General features: G+C 45.4%; 1 protein-coding gene across 8 annotated transcripts in view; it reads left to right on the top strand.

Moving 5' to 3' along the window:
* Window positions 1-26,797, top strand: part of MTMR3 (myotubularin related protein 3) — a 75,283-nt gene that overhangs the window by 20,734 nt on the left and 27,752 nt on the right. For all 8 annotated transcript variants that reach the window (XR_009488827.1, XM_059863499.1, XM_059863498.1 and 5 more), the window contains exons 2-7: window positions 10,894-10,971; window positions 14,839-14,912; window positions 15,281-15,370; window positions 16,877-16,993; window positions 22,518-22,600; window positions 25,110-25,276. Coding sequence is in view for 7 of the 8 variants with exons in the window: in XM_059863499.1 (XP_059719482.1) it covers window positions 14,910-14,912; window positions 15,281-15,370; window positions 16,877-16,993; window positions 22,518-22,600; window positions 25,110-25,276 (460 nt within the window). In the remaining variant the exon portion in view is untranslated. The remainder of the gene's footprint in view (window positions 1-10,893; window positions 10,972-14,838; window positions 14,913-15,280; window positions 15,371-16,876; window positions 16,994-22,517; window positions 22,601-25,109; window positions 25,277-26,797) is intronic.

Genomic DNA, 26,797 nt, shown 5'->3' with positions numbered 1-26,797 from the left:
GTGAATGTTCTCTAAAGAATAAAACTCTTAAATGACTACTTACATTCTTTGTATTATTATTCTTCCTTCTCAGGGTTTGTTGTATCTACCAAAAGGAATGAGTTTCTGTAGGGAAAATAATTGAGAGAGGTTTTAAATAAGTGTCTGTATATACTAATTTGTTGTGCTTTTGAAAGGGTCTTTTAGTATAAAATAGGATACTGGAGGAATATATCTTTTAGATAAAAACTGATCTGCTATAGAGAACTTGGTGTGGTTGGATTTAAGTGAGCATGTAGGAAGGGAAATCTTTCTGTTCCCCAGAGAAGCTCATTCCTGTTGGAATCTCTGTGTGGCTGGGAGGATTGACCAAAGGAGATACAGGTACCCTATAGGATTAATTCCCTTTTCCATATCTGCTGGTACCCTTCTATAGAAGGTTGGACTTCAATGGATTTTAGCTTTAGGAAAAGGGTGAGACTGTGGCTGTTAACAGGAGCTCTGTCAAGCCTTGTTTCACTAGCAGAGCTGCAGTCTGTTGCAGAACTCAATTTCAATTCCAGCTGAAACTTCTGTGTTTTGATACACATCCGTGCCTCAAGCAACCACAAACCCTTCTTTGGTGTCTCTGAAATGCCTAAATATATTTAACTTTGACTTTGTGCTGTTTAGTTTTTAGAATAAGTATATTCTGTTAATCCAAGTAAATTCCTTCCTGGCACTGAAGGGCTGTGAAACTTCAGTGTAAGGAAACAGGCCTGTGTACTTTCAATATTATGGAAGTTGTTGCAGAGAAAGTATTTTGAGGTCTTGTCCTGAACTCAGCCTCCCTGGGCAGCCTGGAGACATGACTTAAGAAATTGTAGTTGTTCTTGCCTTTGACACATTCAAGATTTGAACATTGCAGAGCATCTAACTTGATTTAGTTGATGGAAGACTATTGGGCTTAAAGATCCATAAAAGTAGAAAAATATGTGTTAGAGTCAACTGGTTCTGAAGCAGCACTGTTGTGTCTCTGGAGGAATGCATAGTGCAGTGTGACAAAATTAACTGCTCTATTAAAGGCCTCAGTACTTCACACCAGATACTGCTAATGTGTGTAATTGATCTTCCAAACCAGCTACGGGAGTTGAAGCCCATTAAAACATTTCTTGAGGCGATCACAAGAGCTGCAAGACTCCTCCATGGGCTCCTGCCTCCCACATCAAAGGGCTGTGCTGCCTCAATCCCTTTTGGCTGCTCTGCTGAGGCTCTGGGTGAGTTTCACTGCTCCTCACTAAAGCTGGATCCTCAGACAGCTCCGTGTCCCTTTCCCATGTGCCTTCGTGCACAGGACCCTTTGGAGATTCTTTTTCTTTGCCTGCTGTTTGTTTGAGTTGAGGTCTGTCTCCAGCTCTTATTTAAGTGCAGCTTATGAATGGAAAGTAGTATTTTGCTGTTATATTTCCTGCTTCTGAAATTAACTGTGACTTTCCACAAGTGGAAAAAGATAGGAATAAACAACTGTCTTAATACTTGGAAGATACTAAGGCAATTTAATTACAGGAGGGAAAGTATCTGCTTTTCCTCCTTTTTCTTTTTGCTTTAGTGAACTGGTGAGTTCGAAGGCCAGGCTGGACACTGGGGCTTGGAGCACCCTGGGATAGTGCAAGGTGTCCCTGCCCTTGGCAAGGAGTGGAACTGGATGAGCTTTAAGGGCCCTTCCAACCCAAACCATTCCATGGTTCTGTGGATCAGCTGAGCAGGGAAAGGCCAGGAAGCAGCAGGTTTGCTGGAGGCAGGATGCTGTACATTATCCAAATCAGTTTGTCCCTTGTGATCTAAGTGCAGGAATTAACAGGAGAAGGTGTCCCAGTCCTGAGTGTGTCTTGATGCCTGTAGGGATCCAGAGCTCTTCCCTGCTGTGCCTGGCTGAGGGCAATGCCACTGAGAATCTTCTGCCTCTGTAACTTGACTGGAAACTGCTGAAAGTTTGGAGAAGCTGGAACTGGCATTGGGCTGATGGAGATGCCCAGTGGTTCTCCCTGGAAGGAGGTGCTGCTCAAGTGCAGGGAGGGCAGGACCCTGTTCTGGTAAATCCTGGGTGTGCCTGGAACTTGCTGGGTAAATAGGACCCAGCAGAAAGCTCTGTGCTGTCCCTTGAGCTGCTGGGCTTTCCTGACACAGCTCTTGCTGGTCCCCTTATCAAGGACAAGCACACTTGGCTTTATCTCCTCCAAATTTGGCTTTTGCAGTATTTGTGCACACGGAGCTTCTGGTGAATGGTGAGTGCTCTTGGTGGCTTGGCAGCCTCGTGGGTGATGGCCAAACAAGTGTGTGGACTGCTCTCTAGGAAACAGCTTTTTGTGAGCCTAGAAAAGCTACTCTGATCCTTGATTAGTTCCTGAAATGTGCAATTTAGGGGGTCACTTCATCAAAAGGGGTTGCTTGTAGCTAAACAAAGCTGTCTCTCAGCTTAGGTCAGCTCTTTGAACACAGTTATTTTATTCTGTTCAGGTTTGCTTTCCATGGACTAATAAGGGAATACCTGAAGTCAAGGCTTTTCTTGGTTTGAGTTAATTACTATTTTATACAGTAAATAATGCTGTGATCAAACATACTTATCCCCTGCCATGGTGATTGAAGAGACTTTGAAGGGAAGGGCTCTTCATCCTCAGGTTCACAGATTTTGGCAGAAATACATAAATTACTCCTAAAAGCCCCTTCAATTCCCTTCAGTCCAGAATGCAGTCGTGTGCTTGACAGCTCTGAAGTGGATCAGGGCTTTGGGAGGGTGCTTGGTGTCTGAACTGTAAACTCTGCCATTCAAACTGAAACTACTTGAATATTTCACAAAGAAGTGAGCAGGCTAAGAGATGAATGAGCTAATTGATTAGTTCTGTAAAGAAATGTCATTTCTGCAGGAGCTGAAGTGATTCTTAAGCTGCCTCCAATTCTAGAAATCTGAAATATCTTGCAGTTTTTCAGGCTGTGCTGCTCTGGAAGCAAGCAACATCCACAGCACTGCAGGGTGGTGGTTCCAAGATCTGCTCTCTGGGTTAGTTTTGTGTTGTGTTGAGGAGCTGGAATATGCCATGATGGGTCTGAAATGCCAGAGTTGTGTAAAATAAGGAAGGGGGGTGTTTTGTTTGGGAGGAGTATGGGAGCAGTACCCTTCCTGCTGGCTCACCATGCTTCAGGGCATAGCAGCATAGTCTGTTTTAAAGCAAAACCACCTTAATACCACATCAAAAAAGGCCTTTTTGGAGTGTGCCACAATTTTACCAAGTGCTGAGTTAGTTTGAAATATTAACTTTGCAGTTGTGTAAGGTGATTCCCTGTGAGTCCTGGAAGACGGAGCCTCTCAATGGCTGCCGTTCCTCGATGGAGGCACTGAGGGTGGATGTGTGCATCTCCCATGGCCTCCTTGACAGGACTGGTCTTTTCAATGCCATGGAAGAATTAATGGATTAAAGCTTTACCCATAATTACATTGTGCAAGATGTGCAAGCAGAAGAAGGGATGTCTCATTCTAGGTCTTGATAACAGCAAACAGACTTTTGTGTCCTGCCTGTCCCGGGCTGTGCAGCACAGCAGTGCTGGAGAGGGGGTTTTGTCAGAGTGTGGAGGGACAGGACACAGGGAATGGCTTCCCACTGCCAGAGGCAGGGATGGATGGGATATTAGGAATTGTTCCCTGGGAGGGTGCTGAGGCCCTGGCACAGGGTGCCCAGAGCAGCTGTGGCTGCCCCTGGATCCCTGGCAGTGCCCAAGGCCAGGCTGGACAGGGCTTGGAGCAGCCTCGGACAGTGGAACTCTGGTACAGTGGAAGGTGACCCTGTCCATGGCAGGGGTGGCACTGGAAGGGCTTTAAAGCCCCTTCCAACCCAGCCCATTCCACGATTGCCAGGCCTTTGTGGGGACCAAGGTCCCCATTAGGAACACCTTGTAATAACTTAGGCATTTATTTCTCAGAGCTTGAATAGATTATTGATAACAGGTATTTGCTATTTCAAAAAATTGTCTTACAACAAAAGCATCCAGTGGTGTTTTGTTAAAAAGATTTTCAAAGTTTTATGCCAGAAAAGGTGTGGTGAAAATGGGGTCAGCTGAGGAGCTGAGAGCTATGGCTGTATGTGTTGTCCTGAGGAAGTTCAGGTTGGGAGAAAAGTCCCATGGGATTCTATCTTGAAACTCCAGAGGAACTTTCAAATCACAGATTTTTCCTATTTTCAAACCCTTCTTTCTCTTTTTTTATTCCTTGTCAGTGTCTGTAGTGTTGCTGTGGGGAAATCCCAGCAGGTGAGGAGCTGTCCTGGGCAGTGTGGGATCCTCTGGGAGGGGCTGCTGCCCCTTCCCGCTGCTGAGGCCCTTGCAGGAGGGTCTGAGCTGCAGCAAGATGAGCCTGGAGGAGGGAAGGGGGATGAAGAAGTGTTTTGGGAGGATGAGTAAAACCTTGGAGACTTTGATTAACAGCCACTTCTCCTTGTTTGCTGCCTTCCTTCTAGAAAGGCAGAAAGAGGGGAGGGAGTGTGACTCATGGCAAATGGGCTGTGAGGACCTTAATGGAAAAATGGGAACTGTGAGGAGCAAATTATTCCCTTCTTTCTCCATTAGGCCTTTTCAAATGGAAACTTCTGCTGCCTGGTCTAGCCTTGCTGTTTGTTTCATAAATCCAGTCTGATATTTCCTTGCATTTCATGGCTCTTTGGTTACCTGTTGGCATAAATCCCCTTCCCAGCACACCTGGTCACCTTTCCAGCCTAAAACCTCCACAGATCCACTGGCTCTGTGTCCTGTCAGCTTCCAGAAATCCAGATTCAGTTCCCTTCCTTCCAGGTTTCTCCACAGTTCAGACTGATCTGTGTGACTGTTGGTCCTTGGTAGCTGTTCCTCCTCTGTCATGCACATAAAATGGAGGAATATGGAGTAATTGAAATAAAAGGAAAATTGTAGACATGGTACAGAAGATCTCTGATGGGTAAATTGTATCCTGGCTTATGTGTGAATAATTGCAGCCTTTGGATCCCAGGGTTTTATCCAAATGAAAACGGAATTAAAAGAAAAGAGAGCCTGAAATTTTCTAAGAAAAAGTGACATTTCGTTGTGGATTTTGGTTTCAAGCTTGCTATGGTCTTTTGACCTGGGCTGTTTTGAGATCAGTGAAAGAAAATACTGATGTAGAGTCTTTTATTTGGCAGCACTTTCCTAAAAAGCCTCTTTTTTTGGGAATAATTAATACTGTTATCCCAGCTAAATATTGATTTTTGTTCTAGACATCAATTATGGAAAAAAATTGGATCTTTCTTAATGCAAAATCAAATTTTTCTCTACTATCTGTTGCTATCAGACCCCCAGAAGTGCTTCCCTTTCCTTCCTCTGCCATTCCAAGTTCTGCTTGCCTTTCAAGATGGTTTTTTTTTTCTTTAACTTTGAACTGTTGCTTCTGCATTTAATTGCTGAAGAGTGCAAGAAGTGATCTTTAACAAATCTGCAAAGATAATCAGCTTAATCAAACTGCTTTAAAAGCAGATTAATGCCACTTCCGAGTGGGAAGATGAAGGAAGCCCAAATGCCGACCTGCCATTAGTGGATGAGTCAGTGCAGTGACAGATGTTGACAAAACTTTTTTGATGCTTTGGACTCTTCTAATTAATTTTATTCTTCACTCATAAAAGCAGAGAGAACAGAAAGTGGAATGAGATCTTTTCAAAATGCTGTGATGCAGGGCAGTTGCATCGGTGCTGTGGGAACGGGGCGTGTTCGGTGTGGCTGTTCTGCTCTCCCTGTCTGGTGAGCATGGCTGTGTGCACACCTTCATATCCAGCTGGAATGGTGTCGTTTCCTTCAGGGGACTAGATGATGGACAAGGTGGAGAAAGCTGGGGTTGTTCAGCCTGGAGAAAAGGAGGCTCAGGGGGGACCTTGTGGCTCTGCACAGCTCCTGACAGGAGGGAACAGCCAGGGGAATCAGGCTCTGCTCCCAGGGAACAGGGACAGGAGCAGAGGCAATGGCCTCAGGCCAGGGCAGGTTCAGGTTGGATATTAGGGAATATTTCCTCATGGAAGTGGTTGTCCAGCCCTGGCACAGCTGCTCAGGGCAATGCTGGTGTTCCATCCCTGGAGAGATTTAACAGCTCTGTGAATGTGGCTCCTGGGGACATGGATCAGCTTGGTGAACACAGTGGTGCCAAATCAGCGGCCTCAAAGGTCTTTTTCAATTTTAAAGGTTCTGTGACACGTGGCACTAAAAACCAGAAGATGCCTCCCTGAGGATCAACAGTCCTTCTTCTCCATGTGCACATTTTCAAACTTTCTATTAAGGAGCAGCCTTCCCCATCCAGCCTGGGGAGTGGCTGCATTCCCAGTGCTCCCATCCCTCTGTGGTTTCCAGCTCGGCCACCAGCTGACCACATCCCCCAGCTGGTGGGCAGCTGATAGCAGCATTGTGTTCCTGCTCCTGAGCACGCTAAGAGTTGTGTAAAAATAGCAGGGAAAGGCAGCTCAAATCCACCAGGAAGAACAGAAAAAGGAGAGAGGAGGAGAAGAACAACCTGTGAGCTGAAGTGAGCAGGGAGCAGCCAAACCCAGAGGTGATGAAAGAAATGGGGGCTGTGTGGTAATCCCGTGCAAGAGAAGGTTCCCCTCATGGCAGAGCTGGGGTGGGTGGGAGCAGCAATTTTGGGAAGTTCAAAATGTAAACAGGAATGCAGAACTTCTCATCTAAAACCACACTTGCATCGTGTTAGGTTGGGACATGGTGTGGCACAACTGGTGTGGAAATGCCATATCTTGGCAAAGGGAGGGGAAAATACATCTTCAAAATAGTTAGTAGGAAAAAAGCTTCATTTGGTTGTGTTTGTTTACATCATTATGAGGATAACTGGCAGCTAGAGAAAATCTGGATTTGTTTTTCTCCCCACTTATTTTTCCCTTGTGCCATTTCCATGCTTATCAAATCATGGCTCTCCTGCTTTGGCTGATAGAGTCTTTCAGCAAAGAAACTGTAGAGACAACTTTCCAGTCACCTAATTAAACAAACATGTTGATTGAAACTTCTCCAGAGTGCTTTTCCTAGCAATTTGCCAATGTTTTATTAAAATAAATGTCAAGAAAAACACTGTCACAGGCTCAGATAATTTAGATTTTGGAGTTCCTGTAGTCCATCACTGCTCAGAAGGGCTGGCTTTGATGTTGGATTGGGTAGCCCTTGGCATCCCATGGTTGAGGTATGGCCAGGGATGAAAGTTTTACAGTTTGGAAACAATTATTTGAAATTTCCCCCTCCAGCTGTATTATTACTCATTTCACTGTATGATTGATATACAATGCAAATACTCTACTTCTCCAAAACGTCTTCCAAGAAAAAAACTGGAGGCAAGACCTTTGTGCTGAGTATTCCCCCAGTGCCCAGATTCCCAAAATAGGCACCAGAGCATGATCTTAGAGGATGACTTGAAGGAAAAGTGAAGTGTTCTTGTTCCCATCCCCTTCATCCTGGAGCAGAGTCACTTGTGACATGTTTGAATTGGGCAGGGACTGGATGTCCTTGGGCACCTGTGCTGGAATCAGGGGAGGGTATTGTGCCCTGCCCAGGTGAAACCCCACCTGCAGAGCTGCCCCAGCCCTGGGCCCAGCACAGGAGGGACCTGGAGCTGCTGGAGAGAGTCCAGAGGAGGCCACAGAGATGCTCCAAGGGCTGGAGCCCCTCTGTAGCCAGGCTGGGAGAGCTGGGGGTGCTCACCTGGAGAGGAGAAGGCTCCAGGGAGAGCTCAGAGCCCCTTGCAGGGCCTGAAGGGGCTCCAGGAGAGCTGGAGAGGGACTGGGGACAAGGGCTGGAGGGACAGGACCCAGGGAATGGCTTCCACTGCCAGAGGGCAGGGATGGATGGGAGATTGGGAATTAGGAATTGTTCCCTGGGAGGGTGGGCAGGCCCTGGCACAGGGTGCCCAGAGCAGCTGTGGCTGCCCCTGGATCCCTGGCAGTGCCCAAGGCCAGGCTGGACAGGGCTTGGAGCAGACTGGGACAGTGGGAAGTGTCCCTGCCCATGGCAGGGGTGGCACTGGATGGGCTTTAAGGTCTCCTCCAACCCAAATCATTCTCTGCTAAACCAAACCAAAGCCCACTTTTAAATGACACACTCGACTCAGGATTTAGTGAAAGGACCCTGTCCCTTTTCCATCTCCTCCCCTTGTCTTTCCTGATGGTGCTGAATCCCTTCTGTGGCTCACACAGCTGAGGTGTTGCAGAGGAAGTGGTGGGAGCACCTGGAGGGGGTGGCTGCATCCCTGTCCTGAGTGGCAGCTCCCTGGGATGTGCCTGGATGTGTTAATCAAACAGCTGCTCCTGACCTTGGAGTGCTCCATCAGGAGCTGGTCTTTTGGAGAGGGCCAGCCGAACTCATAGCAACATAGTTTCTTCTTACAGGCAGCTTTTCCCCTTATTTTGGCAGAAGTTGTTGACTTAGGAAGTGATAACATTGGAGGTTCTTATCAGAGCCCAGCAGCCTTGCAGCAGGAATGCTGATGAGGTGTCGGGGGGGTTTGCTGAGCTCTGGCAGCAAGAAAGCGGAATTGTTAATGCTTATATTGGAACATTTTTGTCCTGTTTTTAAACTTCTTGACAAAACTCTTGAGATTTGGTGGCATCTTCCAAGCCTCATTAAAATCAATAAAAAGCTTGTTGCAGATTTTGTGAAGGTTTTTTTTCCCCTCGTTTGGACTGAAACCACACAAAATCAGTCCAGCTCATGCACCCGAAATGTGTATCTTGCCTTTTGAAAAGCAAATACGTGGCCAGAACACTGTCTCTGAGGAGTCATTCTAGAGTTGTATAGTCTGCCTTCAGAGCTTTTTTTTGTGTTTAATAAACTTGCTCCATATTCCCCTCAAAGGTGACTTTGTATCAACAGGCAGCTGTGAAGTTGTATTTGTTGCATGCTCAAGCTGGTACCTCACAGTCCATTTGTGCCCATTCCCACCTGGGTGCTGGGATTGATTATCAACCCATAAAATTATTGGGATTGGTGTTTGACTTGTTGGCTGAGAGAGATTTTTTTAAAATAAAACAAAGTTGACCTCTGTTGCAGGTAATGAAATGTTGCTTTTAGAAACTGTTTTATGAAATGGTAAATCAAAGTTTAGCTGAGGTTTTGGACAGCTGGCATTGACACAGGGGCTTTCTGTTAGAGCCCATCCTCAGCTCCCTGTTTGTGTAAATAGTGAGATTCCATGAGATTCCCTAAAGTGTCCCTCATGTGAGATGGTAGAATTCCTTCTGGTGCATATCACTTTGTATTAGAATCTTAGAATCATGAAAACCTTGAATGGGCAGGGACCCACAGGGATCATTGATCCAGCCCCTGTCCCTGCCCAGACCCCCCAACAACCCCACCCTGGGCATCCCTGGCAGTGCTGTCCAAAGGCTCCTGGAGCTCTGGCAGCCTCGGGGCCGTGCCCATTCCCTGGGGAGCCTGGGCAGTGCCAGCACCCTCTGGGGGAGAACCTTTCCCTGATCTCAGCCTGAGCTGCCCTGGCCCTGCAGCCCTTCCCTGGCTCCTGTTCCTGTCCCAGAGCAAAGATTGGAGCTGCAGCCCCTGAGGAGTCTCCCCTCACTCTCCTCTGTTCCAGCTGAACATTCCAAGTGCCCTCAGTCCCTCCAGACCCTTCCCCATCCTTGTGCCCCTCCTTTGGTCCATCTCCAACAGCTTTACATCCTTCTGACGTGGTGGAACTGTCCCCAGCACTAGAGGAGAGGCCACCCCAGAGCAGAGCTGGCCAGTCCCCTCCCTCACCCAGCTGGTGATGATGGGCCTGGGGCACAACTCCTTGAAATGCACAATTTTTGATGCACAACTTCTTAAACTCTTCCTTTCTACTCTGTCAGTCCTAAAATTACATCTCCTTTTTCTGTGTATTACTTCTTTTCCTTGTCATAATCCATAAACTGCAGGACACAATGAAGGCAAAATACAGAAGTATTTTGTTTCATTTACCAGAATGTGAAAATGATCAGTAGTTGTGGCACATCAAAGTACAGGTAAACTATTTCCAGCAGCAGGATTATATGGTGGACAAGTTGGACTTTCCAGGCATATTGGGAGAGGATCCAAGTTTCTGTGAAGAGCAAACCTTTGGATACAAGGGAGTAGTGTCCCATCAGTTTGGCTGCTTGTGTGCTTTAGGAGCAATGGGGTTAGTCTGGAACTTTCAATTTTAGTGTTTGGGTATTTTAGCATTAAACTTTATGTCCTTCTGATGCCACAGGAGATCCATGTTGGTCCTGTTGGAGTGACTGTAGGAATGAAGCATATCAGATATTTTTCCATCTAATTTTTGACAAATGTGTATCTCTGGCACGCTACCTCATTTTTGATGCAATAAGTGTTTTGCACAGCACTTTAAAACCCAAAGGAAAGGGCTTGGCAGGAGTGGCCTCGTGAGCATTGCTGATCCCTGGGATTTTTGCACCACTGGACCAAAGCACATGGGCAGCAACCCCTGTTTGGGGGCCTTCACTGGCTTTCTTGGGGCCAGAAATTCCAGTTGCAGTGTAAAATTAAACCCACTTTGAAGATCACTATAAGTCCAGTGGGATCTTCTATAAAACTCTCTCCTGTAGCTTGTATTGTGAGGTAATTTAGGCTTTGTTTACTCATTTTTGGAAATTCTGAATTGCTTTGTGGCCACAATTTCAAAACTGCTCTTTGCCAGAAGAGAGGCCTTATCCACAGGTATCCATCAGAATTCAGGCCTGGAATTCCCTCTCTGGGCATGTTAAGCTCTTGTTACAATTCCAAGGCACTCAGACTTTCTCTTTTTCCCCTTGAATTAGTCCAAACTCCCCCCAGAGTGGAGTGTCCTGTCTAGGATGCAGGTTCAAAAGTGTTTTTTTCAAGGGAAGTTCATGTTTTAAAGTGTTGCCTTTGTGTTTGCAGCTGCCAATGTGAAGTATCAGAAGAGAACAGTTGGAACTTTCTGGGACAAGAGAGGACTGTTTATTCTCTCATTATTTGGTAAGATCAGCTGCCTGTTTGTGCTCATCATTGATTGTTCTCTTAATTTAATCAAATGTTTTCCAAGATCTTAGATAAAAATTAGCATTTCACTGAGTTGGAGTTTGCAACCTTTAATCATTGAAAAAGAAGGTTCCTGACTCTTAGTTGTGCCCAAGCTTCCAACACGATTCTTTGTCCTGCTCCAATTCCTGAACAATGTGCAAATATCTGTGTTGTCAGCTGCTCTCCCAGTAAATCCTGGGGAGAGTTGCTCAGTCCCTGCAGCCTGTGGTGGCAGGGAAGAGGAGAAACCTTCCCGTCAGGGACTGAGAGGAGGGAAACTGAGTGTTTATCCTTATCTCAGAAATTTCCTTCCAACTGCCAAAGGGGGAGAAGTGTTTTCAGCTTGCTGCAGAAGCATCTTTTGCTGAAGGTACAGCACATTCCTGAATGTTCAATTCTCAAATTTTCTAATGCTCCTTTGCCAAAAAATTTGCATTCCAAACTCAGAGGGCAGCTGTGCCACTGTATGTAAACAGCTCAGGGGTCAGCTCAGTCTGATTTTTGATATTAAAATACATGGAATTCAATATGGATGGGGAAGGTAAAGGAACAAAGTTAAATGCTTGGATTCTTCCTTTTTCCTTTTTTCCCTCCAGTTTTTTCTTCTCCTTGCTGAAAGTCCAACTGTATTTAAATATATGTGAATCTAAATGATCCTTTATTTAGCTAATCTTAGATTCACTGGCAAACAGATGGTTATTGCTACTCTTAATTATGTACATAATTTAAACCAGAAGGTACATCTGAAACAAAAGGTAATTAAGATGTTCCCATAGAGGCTGAGCAGAGGCTGAGGTTACAACCTTTGCTCATCATTTATCCTTTCAAGCAGAACAAAAGGATGGAGAATTAAGACCATTCTCTTTTTTGACATAATTTAACACATGTGGAATTGCAGGTAAAAGGGCAGACAGTAAATTGATAACATCACCTTTTTTTTGCCTCAGTCCTGACCAAACCTAATATTTGTACCAATAAAACCAAGTTTTATTTCCGTGCTCTGTGTACAAGCTGTCTGCTATTTTTATGTGATCCTATTGATAAGGAGGAGCTTGAATTTAAGGCTGCTTTCCTGGCCAGGTTTTTAACTGAGCTGTGTTTGTACCTTTCTGTTTCATTTCTGGAAAATGGGTTTTACTGTCAGGGCAGAGCTGCAGTTGAACAAAATGAGAATTCTCCTTCCATTCTGCAGTCCTAAAAGTGGTGTGGATCAGCCTGAGCTTGGGTTTGTGCAGGACTTGCTGCTGGGCTGGCCTTGTCCCCAGCTGTCCCTCGAGGCAGCAAGGTGGGGAATGATGGTGGGGAGGGTTCAGGAGTGCTTGGTGGAGTGATGATATGAGGAATGTTCTTACTGCCAAGGCTTCTAAAGCCAGAAATACCCTTTTGAGGTGGCAGCAGTCACTGGCATCCTCCTTCTGCTCCCATGGGAAGAGTTTGGTGAACTGGGAATGGGTTAGAAAGCTTTGGGGTAGAAAGAAGTGTGGATTCAGGTGTGCTTTGGGCTGTCCTGAGCAGTGTGTGCTGCACCCAGAGCTGTTCCCTTTTCCTTTTGCTCAGCCCAGTGACCTTGAGCTGCTGGAGGGAGCGGGCTCAGCTCGTGGATGTGATGGGAAAGGAATGATTTCTCTCTAAGTATTCACTGTCCAGCAGCTCAGAGAGCCCCATTGTAACAATTCAGCCTTTTTGCTATTTCTGTCAGCAATTTTCAGCATTCCTTTGGTGGCAGGGAAGTTGCTGAAGTGTTTCATTGATGCCCAGCAGCAGCCAGAGCAGTGTTTGCTTTAGAACCAGTCCTATAACTTCTTGTACCATTTATCTTGGCAGCATCACCCTTTGCATCTGATAGTCCTCACCCAAAGTGAAACAGGCAGATTTTTTTTTTTTTCCACACAGCTTTCCCAAAATTCACCTTAAAAAGGAAGATTCTCACGTGGAAAAAGCCACACTGTCACAGAGAAACTGTTCTGCACTGTTTGCAGGAGTTATACTGAAACTTGGTATTTTGGGTAGTCTCTGCTGGAGGTTTATGCTGGCTTTTAGGAGCACAGCTGTAAGATATTTAAAAAGACTCAATTTTCTAAGCTAATACTGCTTTTATTAATATGTAGGTGGTTGTATAATAAATTTATAAATTACATATATCTAATCAAACTGAAGTATGAAAGAATTGTTTCCAGCATAGTGCCTATTAAATTAAAGCTTTTCCTCAGAAATGCTAAGCAAAATTCAAATTTGTAATAAAGTAGATTTTTAAAATTAAGTTGGTGTTTCTTTGATAATTGTATGTGAAGCTGAAGGAGTTCCTTGAAATAACAAGGTATTTTTTATATCATACTGTCCTCGAATGGCTTGGATGGGAAGAGACCTTAAAACTCATCCCATGCCCCCCTGCCATGGCAGGGACACCTCCCACTGTCCCAGGCTGCTCCAAGTCCCATCCAGCCTGGCCTTGGGTGCTGCCAGGGATCCAGGGGCAGCCACAGCTGCTCTGGGCGCCCTGTGCCAGGGCTGCCCACCCTGCCAGGGAGCAATTCCTAATTCCCAATCTCCCATCCATCCCTGCCCTGTGGCAGTGGAAGCCATTCCCTGGGTCCTGATTCTTGAGACTCTTGTCCCATGTCCCTGTCCAGCTCTCCCAGGATTTTATATCTATTTTTGCATTAATTTTTAGTGAATCCATGGCAGTTGGGGCTCAGTTCTCCTCATCATTTCCCCCTTTTATGTAAATATATTTACAAACACACCTATGTGAGGATACTTGATGTGCTGCTGCTGCTCCTTTGCCCTCTGTCAATATTCCATACCAAGCACAGGATGTGTCTGGGGCTCCCTGCAGTGCTGGCAGCTGATGGATTGAAGTGGTTTTCTCTGTCAGCCTCAGTACTGATAATTTGAAATACATTTATAAGTAAAGTGAGATATGAGCTTTGGATGTGAGCTGAGAACTGGCTGCACTCTTGTGATGTATTTTCATTTGTAAGTTTTGTGTGCCACAGTCTGCAAACCCCATAAATACCTGAGTGAATCCTGGTTGAGTAGAACAGGGAAGAACCTACCTGGATTAAAAAAGATGAGTGTAAAATCAATCTCAAACCCAAATTGTAACTCCTGTATTCACTTCAGTCTTTAAGTTCTTAACTGGGTGATTTGTGTAAACCTCAGGACTGTGTTAATATTCCCAGAAAAAAATTGCAGATGATCAAAGCTTGGGGGGCTGTCTGGCAGTGGAGAGGGCAAGTGCCCAGTGGAGTGGTCTGGAACTCTTGGAAATATCAGTGCAGGAAAATGGATGTTTTGGTACATCCACAGATATCCAAAACCAGCCAGAAGTGTAAAATGAGGATTTTTATCCCAATAAGAACTCCAATTCATGTGCCATAGTTGAAACAAGCTTGTTCCAGGAGGATCCAAGCCCTCTGTTCCACACCAGATCAGCCCCAGCAATCCCTTTGGATTTGTATCCCACGGATTTCTGATTCACCATCTGCAGGCAACTTGGGAGAAAATTCCAGGGTATCCAGAAAAATGAACATGTTTTAATTTAAATTATATAAACACTGGTCTAATTGCTGCCTTCAGACAGGTGTTCTCCCAGCAGCACATCCAAAGGTAATTTTTCAGCATGAACAGAAGGAACCAGACACATTTTGAAACAATTTTGGCTCTCTGGAGAGGGAGCTTCTATAGATTTCGTCTTTTCATAATTACTGTTTGCTCTCAGTTTATTAACAGCTACATTCACAGTCTTTAAAAGTTAATTTGTATTTATTTGCTAAAAGAAAATGAATCTTGTTTCATCATTATACTGTCCTGATTTTCTAGATTTTAGTAAGTGAAGAGCTCAAAGTATTGCAAGTAAAGACGAGGATTCCTCCTCCTGCCCAGGGCCTGTCATGGTAAGCAAAGGGCCTTTGTGGGGTCTGTGACAGAGCAGAAGAGTTTAAAATGGGAAAAACATTAGGGAATTAATGTTTCCATGTGGGGTTGTTTTTAGGCATAGTGCTAATGGTTTTTCCTAATGCTGCTATAAATCTTGCAGCTTTTAATGACTTTATTAATCAGGCTGTAGGAAGGAAACTGGTTGCTAATACCAAATTTGTTGTCTGAGGGCCCATGTTGGAGAGTTTAGAAACTTTAGTGAGTTACTGCTCCTGGAATTCTCTGGACACTTCATCCTGTGGGAGCTTTTCCTTGGCTGTGGATGGTTGGGGAAGGTGGCAGCAGGTGCCAGTGCTGCAGGTGACTGTCACACTTTGTTCCTTAGGATGAAGAGACTCAGCACAGCCTTGAATGCATCCAGGCTAATCAGATTTTTCCCAGGAAGCAGCTGATCCGAGAGGATGAGAACCTTCAGGTAATCACCACACTGCTCCTGTTCACACTGCCTCCAGCTGGTTATGGATTCTCTGCCCTGTCCTCTAGAATTTTAATTCACAGTTAGCACAGAAACTCATTTTCTCTGTTGCTACGGCAGAGAACTTGGGCACTGTGTTACAAAGAAATTCTTTCAGTTGTCTGAAAAATGTCACTGCTACCTGTGCACTAATTCCAAGGGTAAGGTTTTATTCCACAGTTTAGTGCTCTGTTGTTTTGAAAAAGCAGCACTGAGCTGGCTGAACACTGCCTTGGCATCTGGTTATTATGAAGCCAAAAGTCTTCTGCTGCACAAAGAGAGATATTTTAAAATTTCTTTATTTTCCAAAGCTCATTCTGAAATCAGTTTAGTTCAAGTTATTTACCATAGAATTGTGGAATAGTTTGAGTTGAAAAAGACTTTAAAGCTCATCCAGTTCCACCCCTGCCATGCGGGGGGACACCTCCCACTGTCCCAGTCTGCTCCAAGCCCTGTCCAGCCTGGCCTTGGGCACTGCCAGGGATCCAGGGGCAGCCACAGCTGCTCTGGGCACCCTGTGCCAGGGCCTGCCCACCCTGCCAGGGAACAATTCCTAATTCCCAATATCCCATCCATCCCTGCCCTCTGGCAGTGGAAGCCATTCCCTGTGTCCTGTCCCTCCAGCCCTTGTCCCCAGTCCCTCTCCAGCTCTCCTGGAGCCCCTTCAGGCCCTGCAAGGGGCTCTGAGCTCTCCCTGGAGCCTTCTCCTCTCCAGGTGAGCACCCCCGCCAGACTCTCCATGTAGAAACTCTTGTATCAACTGAAGAGTTTCATTGTAATACAAACTATTTTTATTTGATTCAAGCTACTCTGGTGTAAAACCAGATCACTTTCAAGTTGCATGTTTTCACTTTCCACCAGCTCAGCTAAACTGGGCTTAAGTCAGTGGCAATTTCCATGTGTGGTGTAATGAACTGCAGGTTTCTGGCTTTATAAAACAGCAGCTTCTTGTGTTTTTTCATACTTACTGTGAGAAATAGGGAGCAAAAAGCTTGGTTTGTCCAAGCTCAGCTTTGTAACATTTAGGGATCCAGCCTAGGCTGGTTACCTGAGCTTGCTGGGTGAATAGTGGGGAAATAGCAGGGAACATTATTCATCCTGGATGTTTTGCCTACTTTAGGATGAATTTAATAACATTATGGAAATGCCACTCTCCATTAAGTAAGGAGTGAGAGCATAAATCAAGGGCTTTGTCAGCCTGCTTGCCAAAATGTGAGGATATTTTTCATAAAAATTCATTGCTTTCTCTGACCAGGCACTTACTACTCAGGAAAAGTAACATAAAATAAGGGATCATTTAAGAAAAAGGCTGCAATTAACCTCAGAGCCAACCTTACCTGATGCTCCTCCTTAGCAGCAATAACAGGGCTGAATTCTCAGCAGGCTTTGTCTGATTTCTTGTGCTGCAGGAGGGGCAGATTTTTGGAAAGTGGTGTCTGAAAGGAGATTTGTGCTGCCTTTGTGCAGGTGCCGTTCATTGAGCTCCACGGGGAGAGCACGGAGTACGTGGGACGAGCAGAGGATGCCATCATTGCCCTTTCCAACTACAGGCTCCACATCAAATTCAAGGAATCTGTTGTCAATGTAAGTGTTCTGATCTCAATGGAAATAACAGAATTTGGGATAAGAGTACAGCGATCCCTCCCTTTTAAGAATGAAAAGTCTTTTTCTGATGTTCAAATCAATTTCTCAGGGACAATAAATGTGTATTTAGGCACCAAAGGGTGACTCAGCAGCTCTGAAAATCAGATGTCATAAGGAAATGTCACATCCCTCAACCTTCAAAGCTGGCTGTGTCAGCCACCTGTTGTCCCCAGGCTCAGTGGGGAGAAGTAGTCAGTCTTCCAAGGGGCTTTTGGAGCACCTAAACCTGATTTGTGCCTTGCTTGGAGCTTCAGATAGTGGGAGGGGGTCCAGCTGCTGAAGTTCTGTGCCAGATATTGAGTGGTTTGAGTGCAGGCTTTGTTGTAACAATGAACCTTCAGTGCATTTCTTGAGTGACTTTTATTCCTGTGTCCATTCCTTGGCATGGTTCCATCTCCACCTCCTGTGGCAGCAGACACAGCTCAGTGGGTGTTGGCCAGTCCTGGGCAGTGCTTGGTGCTCGCACAGACCAGTCTCACCAGCTGGGGACACTGCCAGGGTGCAAATCAAGGGTCCTGAGGAATGCCAGGGAATGATGGAGTTGCTTTATTAGAGAAGCCATTAGAGCATGAACTGCACTTCCTGTCCTTAGGACAATTAGGGATATTGCTTTATAGGGATTTTCAATTCAGTATTTTTGAGCATAGCAGGAATTGATGTTTTTTCAAATCGCGTTCCTTGGTTGTGTTCAGGGAAGAGTCCACAGAAGCTTGTGAATATTCCCATGTTAATTTTTCTTCCCTGACTTTCCCATGCAGTATTCTGCCCTCTCATTCTGTGTATATCTCATTATCATTAGCATCATTAACCAGAAATAACCAGAGTATGAGGTAGAGCAGAATATAAATAATTCTTTGTAACCATATATTGCTGTCACTAATAATTTCCTATGAACTCTGCTGAAATCCAAGGCAGGGAGGGCTTGGGATGTCTTTAAAGATAAAACATTCTTCAGTAATTAAGAACCATATTTAATTCATTAATTTTGGCAGTAGTAATTCTTTTGGTTATTGTTGACCAAAATTCTCATTCAAATGGTGATCTTCTAACTCAAAATTTCACTGAGTAGTTTTTGATTGAGTTAATCTTGATTCTTTCCTGCTGTTTTTATGTCATCACAGCTGTTCAGCAAATACCTGTAAGAGATTCTTCATTCCTGGGATGTGGCTTTTCCCTCTTGTTTGGTTACAATTCCCTGGCTGTGAAAATGGTGCTGTGACACCTCAGTGAGCAGCACAGAGCTCCAGATCACCTGGGCTGGGAAAGAAATCCATTCAAAGTTGTTAATGTTCCCATTGCAACAGTGCAGAAAGGGGCTGTGTGTGGAGATCTTTCCCATGGATAATTTCCTAGATCTCACTGCTAATAGGAGCACAGTGTTTCAAATGCAAAAACAAAAGGTCCCACAGACCATGCATAAATTGGGGGATTATGACATTCAGGGGTGTTGACTTACATTTATCCACAGGATAAAAGTGCAGACTCAACAGGGATCTCTTGGTGCATGAGGGAGGTTTGTTTCCCAGGCCCAGCTCTATTGATTCCTTAAGAAAATGTCAGACTTTGCAGCTGCTGAGTGTTTCTGTCTAATCACTTTCCTCCCTGTAAGCTAATTGTATTGATGGGAGAATGAACATTTTAGTGGAGCTTGTGAAAGCATGGATTGCATGTAATCTCTTTCCAATGGTGGATTTTGGACACAGTACCAAAGAAAAGTCATGATGGGGGGGACTTTGATGAGGAGCTGAGTTTTAGTGTGAGCTTCCCCTTGCTTGGAAAAATGGTTGGATTGGGATATTCCTCATGTCTACGGCTGTTGTGGTTCATCCCTGCTGGGGGGTGGCATAATCCTTGTCTTGTCCTCAGGCCCTGCTGCCCAAATTCTTCACACTCAGAGCACAACAATTGTGAGACAAGAGAGGGCTCAGAGGTGGCCTTCAAGAAAAATCCAAAGTGTCATCAGCTGTAATTGAAACAAAAATTTACTCCAGACATTCCTTGCGGGTTCCATGAACCTGGGGGGGATTCAGCTCCCTCCCTCCAGCCTGGAGCCCTTCAGAGCTGTCCTTGCAGCCTCTGTGCCTCCCTGTGCCACCTCCTCCCACGCTCCAGGACACCCAGCCTTGGCCTTGTGCTTGTTAAGGCCACCAGCCTGCTCCATAACCCTGACATTATTCCATCTCTAAGCTGGGAAAACGAGGAGGGAATCCCAAATCCTGCTCCCAGGGCCTGGGTGCCACAGGACGTCCTGGAGAGGTTTGGGCCCAATGGGGCACAGCAAGGTCTGTAGCAGGGTCACTGGTGCTTGCAGCAGCCTGGCTGGGACCCACTGCATCCCACTGGGAATTGTGGGCACAGATTGGGCTGTAGGGGGGTTGTTACAGCACTGAAAATGTAACTTGTGCTTTAACTACAGAGCTGTAATTCTCTAAATATATCCTGTACTGCTCTTAGATAACAGACAGCTCCAGTCATCAAAATAATTTTAAAAACTCCTCAAAAATAAAAAGTTGGAGTTGTAGAATGTTGCTGTTCCTTAAAATGAGATAATTTTAAATAAGAGACAGTGGGGAGATACTGCAAGAGCAGGATGCTCCTGTGCTCCCCATAATGGGATGTAATTTGCCTCAGATAACAATGCATGTTTATTCTTATAAAAGCAGAAGTGATTGCTTTCCCTGCCTGGTTTCCATGCCATTATTGGAGGGAAGTGCCTGCAGATAGAATTGATGGCTCTTCCAGGAACGGGCTCTGGGTGTCGGACTGGCACAGCCTGAAGGATGAGCAGTGGGAAGGGAAGGTTATCAGGGAGGGAGGCAATGACAGGAGATAATTCCACAGAGCTTTGCTGTGGGAAGAATAATGGGCAGGAAGGAGATTGAAAACACAAGAGAACCACAGGACAGATTTTTATGACTGGGAAGGAAAATTAAAAAGATTAATGGGAAGGTTGTCCTGAAGGAAAAGCTGCAGATTGTGAGGGAATCACAGGTGGGCTGGTGGAGGGGAATGGATGGCTGGGGAGCAGAGGGCACAGGGAAAGGGCAGGGAACAAGGACTGACTTTGGAAAAAGAAAATTAAAAATATGCAGGAGGAGAAGAATTAGTTTGTCATTCGAGTGCAGACAGAAGGAGGAGGAGCCACAAGCAGAATGCCAGGAGGAGGGAAAAGGTGGAGAACTGCTTAAATGAAGATGGACATGAGAAAAAACAGAATGAAACAGGACTAGGGGAATAAAAAGATAGCAGACAAAGCAGCACTGGACTCAAAAAACAGATCTGGAATCTTGACTCAGCTGGGAAAGATGCTTACTTTTCATGCTGGTGCCATTTAACTCAGTGGTAGATTTAAATAAGTTTTTTTTAGAACCACTTAAGTTGGAAAAGCCCCCCCAGGCTATCGAGTCCATCCTGTGCCCAATGCCCGCCTTGTTCCCAGCCCAGAGCACTGAATGCCACATCCAGTCCTTCCTTGGGCACCTCCAGGGATGGGCACTCCAAACCTCCCTGGGCAGCCCCTCCCAAAGCCTGACCACCCTTTCCATGGAGAAATTCCTCCTGGGAATTATGAGTAGGTCTGTGTGGGGCTGTCCAGTCATGGAGACAGGCTGGAAGATTCTCCACTCTGAGCTCCATTCCTGTCCATGGATCAGACAAAACTCTGACAATTTACCTGCCTGGCAGACTGGGGTCAGGCAGGAGGAGGCTTGGAAGGAATGAGCAGGTGAAATGCAGGGATCAGCTGTGGAGCAGAGCACTTGCTGTGGTCTGTGCTGCACTCCAGTCCTGCTGCTTTGGTGGAGTCAGCCACAGTCAGGCTGAGCTTAGGGAGGGCACAGAGGGGCTCTCACAGGAGGGATTCCTCATTTCCTGCCCCCTCCATGTCAGTGGTTCTGTCACAGATCTCAACCAGTGACAGTGCTGAAAACATGGACAGAAATTCAAGCTCCAGCTTTATTTAAAATCCAGATTTGAAAACACAAACTGCTGGGCTGTGGAGTCAGATTCCCTCTTGCCAAGCCCTGTCCCTGGGTTTTCTGTCATTTAATGTCCAGTTACAGCAGACGGAGCAGAGCAACTGCTGGGTACAGCACAGGAGGGTGGTGGCTCCAGGGCTGCCTGTGCTCTGGTCTGACATGGGCAAGGGAAATGCTGAGCATTAAAAAATCCCTGCCTGTTGTAGCTGGGGGCTGTGAGCTCTGGGTGAAGATTTGAGAATGCTCTGGGCTCTGTCTGGGGTGCTGCCCTGAGCTGTGCCTGCCTTCCCGAGCCAGCAGAGCTCTCACCCCTCTCCTGGGCTCAGCATCTGCCCTGAGCTCTCTCCAGGCATCTCCCTGCTTGGGGGAGGTTTTCCCTTGGTTTGTATTTTTGAGATATCTCTTTTCCTTGCCTGCTGGTTTTAGTTAATTTCCTTTTTTTCATTCCACCTAAATGAGATACATTTTGAGCTTTGTGGTGCCTGAGAAGATGCTGTCTTGATTCCTTATCCTGAAGCTTTGATTGGAGGTGACCTTCAAGGGCTTGCCCAAGCATGTGGAGAAGTCCTGGCTCTTCCAGCCACATCCTGTAGGTCCCAAGCTAGACCTTAAACTGCTGGATCTTAGTCCTGTGATGGCAAAAATCAGAGTATTGGAATGTTACTAAAGGATAGCAGAGGTTTTATTGCCTTGTGCAATGCCCATATAATCTGCTAAACAATTCAAACAGCTTTGTGCTTCACATTAATTACAGGTACTAGCTAAATTTAGACAGTTATTTATGACTTCTGTTCATTTAAGGCAATAATGAACATTTACCCATCTCGGGTAAAGTTCCAAAAGTCATACTGAAAATTAACATTTTCATCTTGTGGCTTTTCTCATCTTTAAAGATACTTGCATGTGCTCTCATGTGTTGCCTGACCAGCTTGCTGCTGGTTGAACATGCCAGGAAACAGAAGTGTCTATAACTGCACTTTAACTGGGAGAGATTCAGCATTATCACTCTAAATTTGGCTGCTTCCATTACAAGTGTTGATCTAAACAGGCCAAAGGGTTTTTCCCTGAGGAGGAAATATTGGATATTGCCATAGAAAAACATCCAGACTGCAGCAATCTGTTCAGGAGATCTTGCTTAGCAGTTCTTTTTGAACACCATCAGCTAAAAATATATTAAGATTCCTAAATATAGACCTATAAGAGGGAAAACTGCTTCCATGAGAGAGGAGCTGGAGTTTCTGCTGCCTTTCCTGCAGCCTTCTCAGGTGCTCCCATGGGATCCCTTAAGGCTTTTGGACCCCACAGGGCTGGAGCTGGAGTATGAATACCTGGTATCAAACCTCAGAACTGCTGATGTAATTCCTTGTGGATTCATTTGTTTTCATCTCTTCAGACTCCATGTAGCCTGCAATAAATCCTTGTGAGATATGCAAAGAAATTGCTGTTAGTGCTGCAGAAATGCAATAATCTGGTGTGTTTAATTGCAGGTTCCATTGCAGCTCATTGAGAGTGTGGAGTGCCGGGATATATTCCAGCTTCATTTGACTTGCAAGGACTGCAAGGTTATCAGGTAGGAGAGGCTCAGTGTTAAAGGGGGGGAATTTACTTTCCATGTGCCATGGGCAGCTGGGATGGTTCAAGGAAATGGGGTTTCTTACTTGATTTCCCTCAAAAGTTTTTTATTTTGTCAGATTTTTATACAAGGAGGGCCGTGTGTCTCATTGTTGTGATTCAGGACAGCAGCAAACCTTGCTCTGAGCCCACATGGCTGATCTTGGTTTTGTTCTGCAATTAATTTCAGTCTCACTGTGTTGTCCCTGCTTTGCAATCAGTTAGAATACATTGCTTCAATATATTATAGTTATATCAATATTTCCATATCAATAGGTACAGAAGCAGATAAAGCCACTGGTACACACATTGCAAATGAGTTTTATCAAGATTTGGAGTTTGAGGCTTCATCCACCCTGCATTCTCAACATCTTTGAGAGTACACTCACTGTCCTTGAGTCATGGTAGCCTCCTGGAAAAGAAAATGAGGGTATAAGGGAAGAGAAAGTGAAGGAAGGTGGTAAATCCAGGTGTGCAGGCAGCAGTAACTCCTGGCTGTCCTTGCCCAGGCTCCAGGGCTCTCTGAGCTGCCCGGCCTGAGCTGCTCCTCACTGGGGCTTTTTTTAAACTTTTCTGCTGCAGAAATTAATTTTGATCTATGAACTTTAATTAAGAAGAAAGGAACATTTCTTTTTGATTAAATGTTTGCTGGCCGTACCTTTTGTGTAATGAAAGGAGCCCCAGCCATCTCCCAGCACTCAGAATGTTTAACAGGTCAGCTGCTTCCTGAAAGGCTGTTTTTTCACCAGGACTGATTTTACTTCAGAGGTAATATTTAGTTTAATTTGAATTCAATGTTTAACTTCCTCTTCACTTGCAGCTCTTGACATTTAAGAAAGTCACCCTTCTTCCCTACATTAATTTGTTTTTCCCCTTCAATTGTTGAATGAATACAAATTATTTGTATTTTTATCATCCTTATCAATTTTTTCTCAAAACTGCATCTCCACGACTGAGGGCTTGGTGATGGTTGGGAGATGGTGAAGTTTGGGACTGAGACAGAAGAGTTAGAATATATTCTTGTTCTTTAGAAGAGTTAGAATATATTCTTGTTCTTTTTCATGAGCAAACTTTGTATTTTGAGAATAGAATTCAAGTGGAGATAATACTTGTTATTTACACCACTAACTTCAAAAGAATTTAGAAGGAATTTAGGGTGAGATGTATCTTGTCTGAATGTGGATGTTTAATAGAGAATTATCCTGTCTCAGTGAGTAGTCTGGGCTTGCTTTACAGTCAGTGATGGGAAATAAATAAACACCTCAGGCTGCAGTTCTTCACAGCTCCTGGGAGATGTTGGACATGGCTTTTCCCTTCCACGTTGTGGCTCTGAGCTATTTGCAGGTAGGGGAGATAAATCTGCCCCGAGGGAATGCAGATGCCATCATTAACCAGGACTGAGCAGAATGGAAATACTTGGGCAATATTTAATAACTATAAAATCTTAAAGAAAAACGTCAGGGCAAAATAAATCACTGGTTTATTTCCACCCTTTTACTCTAAAGAGTCCAGGAATCCTCTTTGAAAAGAAAAGCTAATGTAATTTTAATGCACTGCTTTGAAGATTGGTTTCTCCTGTGCAGGGAATATTCTCTCTGCTTGTTGTTAGTCTGTAACATTGGGCAAAGCTCAGTCAGTGCTTCCCAACAAAGCCAGCAAGAGAAGGGTTTTAAAAGGATCTTAAAACCCATCTCATTCCACCATGGGCACCGTGTCACACCAGCCCACATTGTTCCAATCCCTGTCCAGCCTGGCCTTGGGCACTGCCAGGGATCCAGGGGCAGCCCCAGCTGCTCTAGGCACCCTGTGCCAGGGCCTGCCCACCCTCCCAGGGAACAATTCCTAATTCCCAATCTCCCATCCATCCCTGCCCTCTGGCAGTGGAAGCCATTCCCTGGGTCCTGTCCCTCCATCCCTTGTCCCCAGTCCCTCTCCAGCTCTCCTGGAGCCCCATTAGGCCCTGGAAGGGGCTCTGAGCTCTCCCTGGAGCCTTCTCCTCTCCAGGTGAGCACCCCCAGCTCTCCCAGCCCGTGCTTGTTTACGGGACTGTGGTTATATTTCTGTTATGTAGATTATCATGTGTGGGGCAGTTTTCTGAGTTTCCCCCTGATCCAGCAGTCAGAAGGGGCTGTAACACATTCCTGTCTTTGACCTGAATGATCTTTGCTTGGTTTTATAGGTAACACATGGAGAAATGTCCCCCTTATTCCTGGCAGGGCACACCCTTTTTATTCCCAGTCACAGAATATTGCTGCTCAGTCAATCCTGACTCCTTAAGTGTTTCTTTACTCATTCCTCAGGTTTCACTTTACTTCCCATTAGAGTGCACATGGAAGCAGAACTAAGTTGTCAATAAGGTCTTTGTCCTCACTTTGTGCTCTCACAGAGCTTTTCATGCTCAGCCTGTCACCTTCTAGAGTGGCTTCTCCTACTGAAAGTCACCCATGGGATGTTTGTCTCTGGGCCAGGTGTCAGTTTTCCACCTTTGAGCAGTGTCAGGACTGGCTGAAGAGGCTGAACAATGCCATCCGCCCCCCGTCCAAGATCGAGGACCTGTTCTCCTTCGCCTACCACGCCTGGTGCATGGAGGTTTATGCCAGTGAGAAGGAGCAGCACGGGGACTTGTGTCGGCCAGGTATGTGGGAACAGCCTTGGGATCACCAGAGCAGCACCTGAAATCCCTAGGGAATTACTGGGGTGGGATTGATTCAGTCAGTCAGGTGTGGAGCCAACAACATTTCGCTCACCACGGCAGCAGATTTCAGTCTAAACCGTTCTGGGTTGGTTGCCACAATTTTTGTCTGGAACACTGATCTCTAAGATGGATGTTGGGGAGGAGAAGGGAGCCCCTGAGCTACTCCTGGGTTCATTCATAGCCACAGGCAGTGATCTTTTTCTGTGGAATACCATCCTTGCTGCAGGGGTTTTGAAGCCCACAAGTAAATAAAAGCTCAAGCTTGGCATGCTGATGGTTGTAGCACTTGGTTGAGTATAAGAAATCTGATTTCAGGCACTCTGTGATCTCCTGTCAGTCACAATTCAGTGCCTCAGGGAAGTGTCCCAGTTACCAGGCTGAGAGATGTTCCTGGGATTCTGTCCTTGCTGCTGAAGCTGCTCTGGAGCCTGGCACAGGCTCTTGTGTCTGCGATGTCTGGGGAGGAACAAGGATCACACAGTGGCAGGAGGGGCTCCCTGGCCCTGTTCCTCTTCACACACTTCGTTAGCAGCTTGTGGAAAATGCAAAAATCTCCTCGGAGCAGAGTTTCACACCCAGGGCTTTTCCCTCTTTACTAAATTTGGGAAATGGGAGCTGGCAGACCTGTGGAAGTCTTGCTGCGTCTCCCTCTTCCTCTCTCTGCTGAAACAGAGAGACTTCAGCCTGATGCTAGGTTAGGATAATCATGGAATCATGGAATGGTTTGGGTTGGAAGGGACCTTAAAGTCCATCCCATTCCACCCTCTGCCATGGGCAGGGACATCTTCCACTAGACCAGGTTGTTCCAAGTCCAGCCTGGCCTTGGACATTTCCAGGGACAAGAAGCAACATTTACCATTTTATTAATTTGTATAGATCAATTTTTTTCTTGCAGCTGTGTCTATCAAATAATTTTCTTTAATATAACTTTATCTCCCTGTAGCTGCCTGTGGCTGGGGGTAGATGTTCTCCTTCAAAGAGCTGAATTATGGCTGAAATAAATCAGTGTGAATGTGGCTGAAGAAGTCAATCCAAAGACATTGTCATTTCTCTTCTGTGTCCAAGGAGCCCATTATTTGGTAGATACAGAAAAAAGTACTAAAGTGCTTCAAAATCCATCCAAGTGTCAACAGAACACATTTTCTGGGAAAAATATGTTAGCCGTGTCTATAGTTGAGATCCAGGCTGTGGCTCACAGGGTCAGCTTTAATAGGAAGCACAAGCCCACAAAATACCCAGCTTGCATTCCCTGGGATTTTGAGAGTGGGTTGGGATGCTTCTAAACATTATCAATATTGGCTCCAAGTGCCTCTTAAAATCCCAGCAATTCAAGAGAAATGGACAAAATATTAAGGTTGGGGTTTTGTTTCCAGGAGAAAAACTTGTGGCTGCACAGTAGCTAAAAGTTAAGAGGGAAAAATCAAACAGAATATATGATTTTCATGTAGCTTTATGTGTTTG

The sequence above is a fragment of the Haemorhous mexicanus genome, chromosome 19, assembly GCF_027477595.1.
Source record: "Haemorhous mexicanus isolate bHaeMex1 chromosome 19, bHaeMex1.pri, whole genome shotgun sequence".
In the NCBI taxonomy this organism is placed as follows: Eukaryota; Metazoa; Chordata; class Aves; order Passeriformes; family Fringillidae; genus Haemorhous; species Haemorhous mexicanus.
The sequence above is the reverse complement of the archived record's forward strand: the minus strand, read 5'-3'. Positions and strand labels throughout refer to the sequence as shown.